We start from the raw sequence: 14,999 nt of genomic DNA, 5'->3' as shown, positions 1-14,999 counted from the left end.
CTATCATGATCCTAATTCTACCTTACAAATCCGGGTAGACCAGAGGATGTACACTGGTACAGATAGGACATGGAAACACAGGGAATCCAGGACAAATGATCCCTTCAGGACCAGTGGTGCGAGTGGTGATACCGGGAGGGTGGAGGGAAGGTGGGGTAGAAAGGGGCAACTGATTATAAGGATCTACCTATAACTTCCTCCCTGGGGGATGGACAAGAGGAAAGTGGGTGAAGGGAGACATCGGACAGTGTAAGGCATGACAAAATAATAATAATTTATAAATTATCAAGGGATCATGAGGGATGGCGGGGAGGGAGGGGAAAAATGAGGAGCTGATGCTAGGGGCTTAAGTGGAGAGCAAATATTTTGAGAATGATGAGGGTAACGAATGTACAAATGTCCTTTACACAATTGATGTATGTATGGATTGCGATAAGAGTTGTATGAGCTACCAATAAAATGATTAAAAAAAACACAGAGATGAAGCCATGAAATGCCTCAACTTGTGGAGGCATCTGGAAGACATGATGCTGAGTGAAGCTAGTCAAGCACAAACGGGCAAACACTATAGGAGTCTAATATGGCAGGATCAAGCAGCAGAACGGGCACAAGCTCACGCTTGCATGCCATCCAGTCTTCTGGGGGGAGACCAGAGAGCCTGGTAAAGAGCCGGACCAGTGCCAGCCCATCATCCGCACCAGGTAAGCACAGGGTAGGTCACTTGGCCAGAAGGCACCTTGCAGCAGCTTGGATCAAATGGTCATGGGGAGGGGGAGGATGCGATCTGCTGAGTGGTTGTCATGTGGATCTGGTGTTGGGTCCCCCAAGAGGGAGGTGGCTCTGTCAGAGGGATGAGGCTTACTGATGGCGGGGGGGCAGCACAGGAGAGGGGAGAGGGAACGGTCAACTCAGGGTGAACATAGGTGCATGTCTGTTGGGGAGAAAGGTGGGAGGGCTAGGTGTGGGGAGGAGCGACTGAAGATGCACTCGGGATCATTAGACAGGGAGGGTCTTTAGTGGCAGTGTAGCAGGATGGCAGAACTGACCTAGGGCATCTGGGGGTAACGCAGGAACCCAGGCTGACTGCCGCTGAACACTGGGACACCGAATCCTGACCTACAGGGTACACACATCATGCTCCAGACACTGCAGTGGTGAGACCCCAAATGGGAACTCCACGGGGTGAGCTGGACTCTACCCCAGACACACTTGTCACCTGAGGACTTACGCCAGAAAACACAGGTGTCTGAAGTAGAGAACAGCTGTAGCAAGAGCAGGGTACTGTTGGTTGGCAATCAAACAAAGCCTTGTGACGGCTATTCTGTTAGATCTTGCGTATACTTGTTTATAATACAGTGTATCTCAGGTGTGTCACCATTGGGGCTCACCCTCTTGAAGCTGTGTTATCTGTTTTCTAATTTTTTTGGACAATAAAACACAAGGATGTTGAACCTAGAGGGAAAGAAAATATAACAGGGGTTTGGGGGAAGGGGAGTGATCAATGGGTGGGGTCAACAAGAAGGAGATGATGCCAAGAGGTCTAGGAAGGAAGAGTGTGTTTTGGAAAACAGGTATGAGTAAGAAAGAAATTGTACAATTATGTTTGACATGGTTAAACTGTGGAACAATATGACCGATGTATTGGCACCCAAATCACAGCAAATTAATTAAAAATAGTAACAAAACACGAGGCATAGATCCAGGAATAGGTTTTGGGCTCACACTAAATAAATCTTATGCCCAACTTAAGAACACTTAGTTCTTACCCCACGACCCTGCTCGATACTCACCTTCATGAAGATAAGGGTGCTACAGCAAAGTGCAATAAAAACAAAAACACCCAGATGGTACACGGCTATCAATCAAAATAGTGCCTGAGGTCTTAAAGGATTGTATTCAAACAGTCACCTAAGCAAGGAGTCAACTAAGACCACATCAGCTTGTAATTGTCAAAGATGGTGATTACAAAACTTGAATATGGTGAGGAGACAAGCAGCAGAGCAAAAATTATGAACATCCAATTTGTGGAGGGCTATGGGGGGCAGTGGGAGCCCAAAACCCATCTGTAGAGTATCTGGTCAGACTGAGCCACTGGCAGATCGTTCTAGCCACAGGTAAGAGTATTGACCAGCCTTCAGATCAGGCAGAGAACATTGTAAGCTTGATTATGCTGGATCGAACTTGACATTAGCCAGCTGACTACCATGTAGATGTGACTTAATTTGTTCTGGGTGCAAGTATCTCTTACTGGTTCCATGACAGAAATTTCTTCCCTGGCTTTTTGATTAGTGGGTCTTTTCTTTCCTTTGTATTATGAGTAATTTTGTCTGTATACTATTAAGGTTTTACCCTTAGCATCTTATTAAGGTCACTATGAGTTAGAACTGTATTCGGTTTTAGGTTTTATAACTTATAGAATGAATGCAAGATTAATCTTTTTTTCAGTCGTGCTTATTTTCCTAACAGCTTTATCGGAAAATAACTTACATATTATATAATCTAATCGTTCAGTCGTCTCAAGGAGAATTGTCCACTCATTCCCACATCAATATCTTTGAAAACATTCCCTCTCACATGGTCAAATCGCCTCCAATATGATTCATGCAATCACCGTCGGTTCTAGTGCTCCCTCTTGTCCCCAACATTTACTCTGCAGATTCCCCTTGCCCTGCCCATTGTCCACCCCTAGCCCCCATATTCCCTATAACGCCTTTGATCACTTCTTCTCATTATGCAGCCACTCCTCCTGTGCTTACAGCTCGGAGAGCCCACAGAAAACAATTAAAACAAAATCACCCTAAGGTGGTACGGACAAAAACATAATACTGTGTAAAAAGGGAGAGACCGCCAACAACATTCAAAAAAGCAGGGAAGAGATTTCTTTCATGGAACCAGTAAGAGATACTTGCATCCAGAACATATTCAGTTTTGCATTTTTTTTCAGCAAATGTAATTATTTTGAGATTAATTTATGTTGTCATGTGTATCAATGATTTATTCATTTTTATTGCATTGTAGTATTAAGTTGTATGAATATATAATAATTTACTCATCCTTGCATCTGTTGACATTGGATTGTTTCCAGGTTTTGGCAATAAAAAATAAAGCTTCTATGAAATTTATTGTGCAATTCTTTGTGTGGAATGTGCATTTCCTTTACATTTAGATAAATATCTATTAATGGAATGACTGAATCATATGCATATAGACATATGTTTAAATGTATTAGAAACTGACAAGTTGTTCCATAGTGGTAGTACCATTGTACATTCTCTTCAACTATCTAAGATGGTTCTTGTCTATAATCTCACATAGCACTTGTTATTCTTTGTCTTCTTAAATTTTAGCTATTTTATTAGCTGTGTGGTAGAATCTCATTGTGGGTTTAAGCCCATGAGTCCAATATATCCACTACTATCATTAAGTAATAAAATAGGAATTATGCTAATGTACAGAAAATCTATAGAAATAGAAACAAGACAGCATTAAGAACAAGAAACAAAAAAACTAAAAAAACTTTAAAAATAAAAAATAAAACAAAATGAAAAAAAAGAACAATAAGCATACTTTAGCCATAAATTATATGTATTTGTAATGAAACAAGGATAGAAACAGATGTTTAAATTTTATTATTAGTTCCTGTTTTACCATGGTAGTTCTGAATATTTTAATTTTAATGCTATCGATAAATTATATCACAATAAAATTTTATTTAATAATGGTTTGTATAACTCACCCAACAATTTGATAAATATCCTCAGATTTTCCTTGACGTAATTTCAGTTTCCAAGCGCCTGGGTTTGCTTTTAATTGGAAATAGCCCTTTCATGGTGAGAAAGATTGATAACAGAGTTAAATGACTAAAAATGTATTCAATTGTTCAAGAAAGAATACACAGCCCAACAAAATTTTTTTTTCTTGGTGTTGTGGTTTATAGACCTATGAAGTTTCTGATTCAGAAAACTGCATTGGATAGACTTCAAAGTTCAGTTTCTTAAGGTGTTACACTACATTTTCAGCTATTAAGTTATACTAATTTATTAATTTATCATTCTAGTTTTAAATATGAGAACTCAGACCCAGAAATTTATGGAACAATACAAAAAAAGATAAGAAACATTTGAAAACGATTAGGTCTTAAGAGATTTCCAAGGGAAACTATATCTGGGCTTATGGTGGCAAAAAGCATTGATTTGCAATCATAAGGTCAGTGGTTCGAATCCACCAGCCACTCTGTAGTTTTTGAATGATTTAAAAGGCTGGAAACCCAAAGGGGCAGTTCTCGCTCTTCTGGGGTCATTGTGAGTTGCAATTGGTTAGATGGCAGCAGCAGGTTGTTCCTTTGGTGTGGACGGCTGTGCAATACAGACGTGTGGATACCACAAGTTGGATACGACAAAGCCAGAACACAGCTCGGCAAAAGAGGAAAGAAAACACTGGCCAGGCACATACGTGAAGGTGTGAAGGTAATCTTAGAGTGTCCAAAATATAAGAATTCATAGCAATTTCCATAAATATTTTGAAGATCTAAATTTTTCTTCTTCAAATTATCCAGACATTTCAGGACACATTTTAATATACAGAAGTGAATGGATAATTCATGTGAAATGCCTCAGAAGTGAGAGTAACTTCAAGATTCTTTGCAAGACAAATTCTACCTTTTCTTTTTGGGGTTTCTGTGCACGAGTGGAGAAGTTGTGCCATCATGTAAGAAGACTGGAACATTTAAATTTCAATTAAGGAGTTGGAACTCTGACAAACCCACTTTGGGGTTCAGAACATTTGAATCTCTATTTATTGTACCATACCAACTACCAGTCAGTCAATTACAATTCATAGTGACTCCTCAGGACAGAGTGGAACTTTTTTTGCTTTTAAACAGTTTTATTTGAACATAATTTACATATTGTACAGTCCAACAGTTCAATCATTCAATTACATCAAGCAGAATTGTGCAATCACCACATCAACTTTAGAAATCCCCCGCCCCTTTGGTTAAAATGCCCCTAAAATGAGTTGTGCCATCACGATCAATTCCAGTGCTCCTTCCTCCCTTCATTTTGTTTCCCCCAACAGCTTGCTTGGCCAGAGTGGAACTTTGCTGTGGGTTTGTGAGGCTGAAAGTTTTTATGGGAGTAGGAAGTCTCCCTTTCTCTTGCAGCGCGGCTGCTGGGCTCAAATAGCCTAGTGTGCGGTTAGCAGTCACACACAGAACCCACTAGGCCCTCCGCACTCCTTAGTTATTGTACAGTAACTCTTATTTCTGGCCTCATCTTAAGATAACAAATGGAAACTGCCTGCTATTCAGTTCCCAATCAAGGTGAAGTGATACTTGGGAAAATTCCAAGTTCATGTAATTTGCATTGTTCAAGCTTTGGATCAAAGGATATCATGTGAAGCATAACTTGACCTAAATATTCAGTATAACCCGAATTACTTTAAATTCAGCCAGCGTGCACTTCCTGTATCTCAGGCCTGTTAACACTAACATACCTTGCGTTTTAAAGACACGCAAAATGAAGGGTGATCGATGGCACACATTGTGTATCGCATAAATTAGAGCTGATAGGGGAACTAGTTCCATTTTTGGCATCAGCAGGACAAAAACACCCAGAAACAAGCCTAACCTTTGAGGCACCAAAGTGTGTTGGCCAGTGATCTATATGACTTATCCAAGACAGTGCTTATTAACTGTGGAAACGAATGAAATCGATGACCGAATTTCAAGGAAAAAGAAAACATTTACTAATTATATGTAAATGTAGATTCTAAAAGTATGATTCCCCTATTCTTGTTTTACCAGATATTATTCAAGAAGTTTTGTTTCCTCTAATGCAGTTAAGCAATACCAGTAGAAAGAGTATTTAATCTATTATAACACACGGAGGGTTGACTGAAATATCTAATTAGATCTAGCCCATTACATGATTGATAGTACTTACAAGATTGGCCATCACTATCGTGTCAACCAGCACAGGTTTGTTTCTTGTCCCTAGTGTAAACTGCAGACCCCTGGGAGGTTGTTCTGTGAGTTTATCAAAACAGTGTCCTTCAAGTAGCAGATATTCGAGTTCATATTCTGCTGTAACGGTTCTCTCAATCTGTGGCAGAAACATGCAGTGCTTACGGTACATTTCACAGTAAGAAGTAAGAATGTGATTATCTGATTAGTAGTAAAAGCATTTCAGTAGGCAAGTTCACATCTTTAACACATCCGTAAACTTTTAGTTGCACCAATTTCTTGAAGATTAAAGCTCATAATATCTTTTCTTTTCCACGGCATGAGCTCTCTTCCATAACCTTTTATGTATGAGCCAATAACATTAAGAACAAAATGTGAGGCTGGATGGACACTCTGTGAGGGGTCAGCGACCCCAGAGAAGAAGAGCACACACTGCATTTGTAAAGATTTCGTTTCAGAAACCCGACGGTGAAGTTCTAGTCTGTCTTGCAGGGTTGCTTTGAGGCGGAATACATCCAATGGCAGTGGGCTGGGCTTCAAAGCAAACTTTGATGGGAAACTCAAGAAATCTGCTCTTGTTTAATGTTGTATTGCCCTCAAGCTTCCGCTTCAGATAAGGTAAGAAAGCCATTTATTATCGATTGACTTTGTCGTAATTAAGAAAAGGGGTTTATTTCACTCAAATTAACATATGTGCATTAAAGAAAATTAATTAAGAAAATATGAAGAAGCAGAAAGAAGATAGAGGCTTGTCTTAAAACAAGCAGCTCTCTAAGCGAGAGGAGAGGCAAAGCCACATGGAAGCACACCAGTCTGGGTGTACAAGGATTGCAAACAATAATATTAACTAAGACAGGAGGAGGGAATAGGATGACAGTTTACATTCTGAGCACCCAGTTTTCAGAGGGCTATGGATGACGGTGAATGCCTCAAATCCATCTGCTGTTTGAACAGCCCGCTGTTCCATCGAGGAAGAGGAGGCCTTGCACTCCCGTAAAGTTGTTACCGTCTCGCTAACGCACAGGAGTCTTCTCTGTCCTGGAGGGTCGCTACGAGTTGAGAGTGACTCAAGGACAGTGGGTGTGAGGTTTTTTAAGTTGATTTGGATTAAGCTTCCCATGAATTCCCTCTGATAATTACCAAGGAACGTCAATAGCCTTGCTATTGGAAGGCATTGGAAAGTGGACTAATGCAGAGGTAGTTTAATGCAACATCTTATCATTTTCTTGGTATTAAAGATCTGTTCCAAGCTGTACTAATTCTTCCACGATGAACTTTTCATACTTTTGATGATCTTTAACGTATTTTTGATTACGCTTTTCCAATGATCGAACCTTATTCACTGATCTGGTTCACCATGATGAAGTGGCTATCTTTCCATGTCTTACCATAGTAATCTCATTTACTTTGAGGTGGTTTGTGTAACTTTTCCGAATGGAATTTATTATTTCACTGCTTCCGAGTTTCCTCTGTTTCTGGCTTTGAAGGGCGGGTTTCAGAAATTTGCTACCATTGTGTTTTAATTAAAAAACCAATTTAGGTTTTTCCCCTTGTTAGTTAAAAGTTGGGGTTGCTGATGAGTGAGTTCTAAGGAAGCTAACAGAATTCCATAAACGTGCTGCTTTCTCGAAGGAAGATCTGGAGCTATGTGGTGGCACATGAGCAGCACGAGGACAACATGAACTGATTTATCCTGGGTCAGTCAAAGGAATGGCTGCATTTGAGAGAGGCTGTCAGAACCAGGCAAGGAGGACGAAAACGGAAATCAACCATTTTCTACCCAGTTTCTACATACCAGTCTTGAGATAAATATTTTTTTAAAAAACAAACAAAAATTCGTTTTTTTAAAAAACCAATTACCAACTTCATATGGAGAGGGAAGAAGCCCCGAATTAGCAGAGAACTCCTCAAGAAGAAGGACAGAGAAGGGGGGCTTGCATTACCTGACTTTAGCACCTATTATACAGCTACAGTGGTCAAAAGTGTGGTACTGGTATAACGACGGATATTGAGAACAATGGAAAAGAGCTGAAAAACCAGAAATAAAAATATCAGCATGCAGGCAACTGAATTTTGATAAGGGTCCAAAAATATCAAATGGGAACTGGATGCCTTCTTCAATAAGTAGTGCTGGAAAAAGTGGATATCTACCTGCAGAAAAATGAAGCAAGACCCTTACTTCACTCCATGCACAAGAATAAACTCAAGGGAATCACAGACCTTGAGGTAAAACCCCAAACTATCAGGGATTGGGACCCACCTGTAAACCTTTCCACAGTGAACACAAAATTGATCAGAAACAGGGAAGGATACAAATAGAGTAGTCACAAAGTGGGATATACTGAAGTTAAACCGCCTGTGTACATCAAAAGAATTCACTGAGAGAATAAGAGGCCACAGACTGGGAAAACATCTTTAGCAATGACACATCAGACAAAGGCCTTATTATTGAAATCTGTAATGCTTTGCAAGCTTACAATAAGAGAAAAACTAACTGCCCACTAAGGAGGTGGGTAAAGGACCTGAACAGAAGTTTCACAGGGGCAGAAATCCACATGGCAAATAGACACATGAGAAAATGTTCCCGATCTTTAGCCATAAGAGAAATGCTAATTAAAATGACAAGGAGATACCACCGAACACCTTCAAAGATAGTCCAATTCAAACAATCAGAAAGCAACAAGTGTCGGAGGGGCTATGGGGAGATAGGAACTCTCACCCACTGCTGGTGGACCTGTAAGTATGTACAGCCACCATGGAAACAGAGTTGGTAATTTCTAAAACAGATGGAAATTGAGTTACCATATGACCCAGAAAGCCCCCTACTGGGCATACACCCAGAAGAGGCAAGAAACAAACCAAGGCCAGACATCTTTGCTCTAGTGTTCATTGTGGCACAGTTCACAATTGCAAGGAGTTGGAAACAACCCAAATTTCTATCAACAGACAAACGGATCAAAAACTGTTACATACATAATAATGGAGTCCTACGCGGCCCTAAAATGCAGTCATGAACGCATGAAGCACATTTACACATGGGAAGAACTGGAGGAAATCATGCTAAGTGAAGTAAGCCAACCACAAAAGGACAAGTACAATATAAGTCCACTGAGATAAGTTTAAAAAAAATAGGGCACAAGGGAAAAGCTACTATATACATACATCCCTGGGGTGAGATCCAGCAACTATGCCAAACCCAAGCCAGGGATACATATGGCAGGCAACTACATAAGAGGGGGGGGGGGGGGAAAGAAGAAAAAAAGGCATGGGGGGATGGGGTACTAATCCTCCTAAGGGGAGGGTACTGTTTATATCTCCACAGGAGAGGGGGAGCGAGATCAGGCTTCAACCCAATGCGCCAAGACATGAATACAACATACCGGCACGTACCAGGAAACCTACAGAGAGGTCTATGGGGTCGGCCCCAAACCCAACTATGTGGACACCCACCACGCCACCCTGCTCAGTAGAATGCACTTCAGAGGACAGCACTGGGGCTACAGCTTGGGGAGAGGGGCACATTTGATTAGAGCACAGGAGAGAAACGAAAAGGGATGGAGGAGGAAAGGACATCCTGGCCCACCAAGTCCCGAGGACGATATTCCTGCTATGAGCAGAAAATGCACAGAGAGGACCATAGGGTGGGTCCCACCATGAGTATGATGTCCCTCACTAAACCATAGCACTGCAGGGGACAACACAGAGACACAGTGCGGGAATGGTGCACAATCTGACCCCACCACACTGGGGCGAAATACTAAAGGCGTGCAACAAAGCAGCAAGGGGAGCAAATGATGAAATCCCTGGGGAATACCAAAAATAAACTTTGGAGATGGGCATAGCACCCCATCAGAACAGACCTTGAACTACTTATAGGCTTTTCCATTGATGTCAGTGGCTTTCTCTTTGTTGTTTGTTCTTGTTCTTGTTGTGGTTGTTATTGTTTTGTTGGTCTTGACTTACTTTGTTTTGCCTGTTTTTTGCATTTATTAATATATCTGCATGTTTTTTTAGATAAGATAGGCGGGATAAAGCATCTGGAGATGAAAAGAACGGAACCAATGGTTTGGGGGGGAGGGGTTCATGGGTGAAGGGGAGGTGGGAGAAAGAAGTGGGGAGGGAAACCAATCCAGGGACAAGGGAACAACGAGTGAACTAAAGTCAATGGAAAGAAGGGGGTAGGATGCCTAGCGGAGCTTAATCAAGGACAAGGTAGCAGCGAGGAATTACTAAACCTGAATGAAGGCCAAACATGATGGTGGGACAAGAGGAAAGAACTAGAGGTTAAAGGACATTTATAGAAGTCTAAATACAGGCATGTTCCTATATAAGTATACATATAATGAGAGGGGAATAGAACCATGTACACAAATCTATATGTTAAGAATTAAGGATACAGGTGGTCATTGGACCTAGACTCAAGTACTCCCTCAACACAGGAATCCTTTGCTCTAATATCCGGCCTTCTGTGATACTCACCTTCCTGACAGAATTGCTCAAGACAAAATGAGTGAATAAGCAAATGTGGGTGTAGGGAACTGGAGTCTCCCTACCCTGGATTTGAGCCATGTACGACCTTTATGAATTTACTCTTTTTCCTGTCATACAAACTGTCCTGTGATTTTACTGCCCTTTGTTTCTTTCCCACCAGAGGGTGGTTGCCTTGACCCTTGCTAGGATTGGTGCTCTTTCACTAGCTGCTGCTACGTTCATTGGTCAATACAAGACTGGTGGCATCTCTCCCCAGGCCCCAGGTATGCTTCATTAGCACACTTACCTATTTGATCAGTTGTCCGCCATTTCTTCCTTATTTGGAGATGCACGACTATTGGCTATCTCAGCTGTACCTTATTTTACATGTGACATAATGGTGCCCGCCTTTCGCTGGCTATTTAAACCTCTGCTCTCAACTCAATAAACGAGGCTTGATCAGATTCCTGTCTTGCCTTCATCTCTCCGCACCCTTGCCCATCTTCATTCCCAGTCCCTCTTTCAGGTATCCACATTGTTGATGTCCCACGGGATGGGACATGTGGGGAAGTAAGATGGTGCCCGGCTATCAAAAGACATAGCATCTGGGGTCTTAAATGCTTGAAGATATAACAAGTGGTCATCTATCTGAGAAGCAACAAAGCCCACATGGAAGAAGCACACCAACCTGTGTGATCATGAGGTGTTGATGGGATGAGGTATTAGGCATCGAAGACCCAGAACAAAATCATACCCAAGGTGAATGGGAGCTGGGGAGGGGGCATGGAGTGGAGACCCAATGCCCATCTGTAGACAAATGGACATCCCCTCACAGAGGTGTCACAGGAAAGAGATGAGCCAGTCAGGGTGCAGTATAGCACCAATAAAACACATAACTTTCCTCTAGCTCTTTGGTGCTACTTTCCCCCCACTAACATGACCTCAATTCTACCTTACAAATCCAATCAGATCAGAACATGCACACTGCTACAGATAAGAGCAGGAAACACAAGGAATCCAGGATAGATAATCCCCTCAGGGCCAACCAGAAGGATTAGGGGAAGGGATGGGGAAAAAGGGGGAATCGATCACAAGGATTAACCTAGAACACCCTTGCAGGGTGACAAACAATGGAGAAGTGGGTGAGGGGCAATGGAGGGTGATGTAAGATATGAAAATAATAATATGTAATTTGTTAAGAGTTCATGAGGGAGGGTGGGGGAAGAAGGGGGAAGAAATGGGAAGCTGATATCAAGGGCACAAGTGGGAAGAGAATACATTGAAAATGATGATGGCGGTAATGTGCTTGACACAATGGGTAGTGATGAGATGTAAGAGGTGCCAATAAATTACTTAATAATAAAAAAAATTAAAAAACAAGACAAAAATTTGTGGCTCATTTCCCCACCCCACCCCCACAGTAAACTCGTTAAGAAAAAATTTTTTCCCTTATCCTTCTCTTTGCTATGGATTTACTACAGCAGGTGGGAGAGTCTGTCTACAAGGGTGAAGGTGGAGGAGAGGAAAAGCATTATGGCCAGCCGACAGAATATGAGCAAATTTTACTTTTCACTTCCAATCCTGTTCTATTTAGGCTTGGTTTCTCAGGCTGGGACATCAAGCTGGGAGCAAAAACAAAAGCTGAGGTGAAACTATTCCTCTCCAAGTTAAAGACGGAAGCTGAAGGGCAAAACAGAGACTTTATGCCATCCTAAATTGCTATGCATTGATTCCCCATATTCTTATATTGTTCATTTGAGAGTTGTCTGAAGCAAAAAAAATTTGGAAAAAAGTAGGAACTTAGAAAAATACAGACACTAATTTGGCAAGTTAAGGAAACTGTAAAAGTAAATGGAAAGGTGGAATCTGGATCTAGGATCATAAATCATTTTGGTGAGCATACTATGTATGCTCATTTACTGGCTAGAACTGCAATAGTTGACAGGAATCCTTCCTACTCCCTTTCTTTATATATAACATCACATGATAACTTACATCCTTTAAATGAATATTATCAAGGTCACAGTTGCTGTGTACTGTCTCAACCAACCAGCCTTCTGGAGTAATCATGTTGAGGGTTAGAAGGGGTGATTCAGGGATATCCAGGAATTCTGCCACCGGTCCAAGAGAATTAATACCATTGGCCCCTACCATCACTTCTGGTTCTAAAACAAAGCGGTAAAAGCTGTTGATAAAACAAATAAAAAGAAAATTATGACCAATATTGAGATTATTTCTTCTAAAATTCTTTAAAATGAAAGAGTCTTAGATATAGAAAATTGTATAAAGTCTTAGGTATAGACTGAAACCACACTATTCAGCTAAATACGTAAGGAAGAAGCACACAGCCAGTATGATAAAAGATGATAAATTATAAAACTCATGATCAGAGGACACTGTATTAGAGCTTAGAAATCTGAACATCATGGCAGAAAGCCAGGGATGACAGTAAAACTCCAAATCCACTTAAAACACCAGTACCATTGATTGAAGCTCTACTGGATTTTCTCAGTGTAGTCACCAGCGACGTGAAGAATCTTGTCCTCAGACAGAGTGTCTTAGAAATTGGATTATTACAGATAAAATTAGGCTAAAAGTTAACAGTTTAATATTTGTTTCTCATTTTGACGCACTTTATAATTGTGTTAATTATTTTTGGCTTTTTTTTATTGAGGTTCATCTGCATTTTATTTTGTCATTATTGTTATCCTTTTGGTATTATTTTATTTATATGAAATTCAGGATAGATAAATCTATAGAAACTGTAACTAGATTAATAGTTTCTTAGGGTTATGGCAGGGGAGGTTGGGGGGAGATGAGGAGCTAATAATAATGGCATAAATATGAAAAAATGCTCTAAAATTGATTGTGATGGTGAATGCAAAGCTCTTTTTAATCTATTGAAGTCCCTGGATTATATCATACATGACTTATATATCAATAACATTGTTAAAGAAACATGAGCCTTATTAAAGATCCTTAATATTTATAAAACTTGAAGAATATTAAAAAAATCACTGTATTGCACATATAGAAAATTTTGGTGTAAGTTCTGCTGTGTATACGCCTAATAAGAAAAAAGTAAATTACTTTCAAAAAACATACTATAATGTAGAGTAGTGATTGTTTGTAATTGCTGGAGAATTTTTGCTTTATTTATATTATTTAAGTGTGTATACTATATACCCTAATAACTTAATATAATTAAAATCCATTTAAAATATACTGACATATACAATACAGGCTCTATTAATGTAATTTATACACGACTTGTATTCATTCATTTATGTTTCCATATTTGACCATGGTCGTTTCAGCCACTCTTTTAGTTCTTAGGATCATTAATCATACACAGTGAAATGATTGCCAGAAAACAAAGAAATTGCTGGGTTAGATGGCAACTCTTTGAATTCTTTGAACTCTTTCAACTATTTGAAGAACTGCAAAGTATTTCTAGAGTAGCTGAGTCATTGAAAAAACCCACAAGCAATGAATGAAGCTTAAAGTTTCTCCACGTCTTTGACAACATTTGTTATTTTCTGTTCTGATCACTGTCAGCTCAAACTTGCTGCTGAATCCTTCAATGATTTTACATTCCAGTTATTGGATGTTTCAGCACTAATATTTATGTTTGGTTCATTTCTATAGTTTCCCTATCTTTATTGGAATTCTTAATTTGTTCTTGTATTGTTTTTCCTTAAATTCACGATCTATGTTATTTTACCCCTTTTAATAGTTTGAAATTTTAATGTTGATTTGCATACTATTCTTTTAAAGTATACTCTAGTGTACTCCCTGGTGACTAATACTGTTGAGCACCTTTCATTGTGCTTATTGACTATTTGTATATTTTATTTGAAGAAATGTCTGTTCATATCCTTTTCCCGTTTTAAGACTGGGTTGCCATTTTCTTAAATTATAAGAGTTATTTATATACTCCAGATTCAAATCCCTTATCAAATATAATTTGAAAATATTTTATCATGTCCTATGGAATTTCTTTTCATATTCTGATAACACTCTTACTTTCTTCATAGCCTTGACAGTATTTTATGGTTTGTGTAATATACCATTACCTAATCTAAAATAAATTCACGGTCACTCATCTATGTTTAAATTAGAGGCTTACATCAAGAAATAATTATAAATCAAGAAGGCATCCTAGCCTCTTCCAACTCAAGTCTCTAAGTCCAATGCTTGTCCTTAACTTCCTCCTGTAGACTCATACAGCCACCTGCTGGTGACAGACATGAATTGGGAAGCAGACAGAACACAGGCCTGTGGGTGCTGCGTTGTGTGGATCCACAGTTGGTGGAAACATTGCAAGACGCTGACAGCTCTCAGAGTGTGTAGCAGAGTCCCCGCAAGCAGGAAGGTGAAGTTGCAGAGGCAGAAATCTTCCCCGCTCCCTGTGCTCTTATACAAAAGGCATATGACATCAAGGAGGTGTCACTAGGCTGTGACTTGATTGGCAGGTTTAACTCCATCCCTGGTCAGGCAGGAGTGTCTACTTGACATAATCCCTAACTATCACACAAGTGATAGAAGGGTCTAATTTCATTCTTTC

The 14,999-nt window shown here is 40.0% G+C and overlaps 1 protein-coding gene across 2 annotated transcripts in view; it reads right to left on the bottom strand.

The window, feature by feature from the left end:
- The window catches only part of UGGT2 (UDP-glucose glycoprotein glucosyltransferase 2), a 264,459-nt gene that overhangs the window by 52,374 nt on the left and 197,086 nt on the right, over positions 1-14,999 (bottom strand). For both annotated transcript variants that reach the window (XM_075532610.1, XM_075532611.1), the window contains 3 exons: positions 12,428-12,617; positions 5,943-6,101; positions 3,737-3,822 (listed from right to left, as the gene is read on the bottom strand). In XM_075532610.1, the coding sequence (XP_075388725.1) occupies positions 3,737-3,822; positions 5,943-6,101; positions 12,428-12,617 (435 nt within the window). The remainder of the gene's footprint in view (positions 1-3,736; positions 3,823-5,942; positions 6,102-12,427; positions 12,618-14,999) is intronic.

This window comes from Tenrec ecaudatus, chromosome 15 (genome assembly GCF_050624435.1).
Source record: "Tenrec ecaudatus isolate mTenEca1 chromosome 15, mTenEca1.hap1, whole genome shotgun sequence".
Classification (NCBI taxonomy): Eukaryota; Metazoa; Chordata; class Mammalia; order Afrosoricida; family Tenrecidae; genus Tenrec; species Tenrec ecaudatus.
Note: the sequence above shows the minus strand (reverse complement) of the source record. Positions and strands in the feature narration are given on the sequence as shown.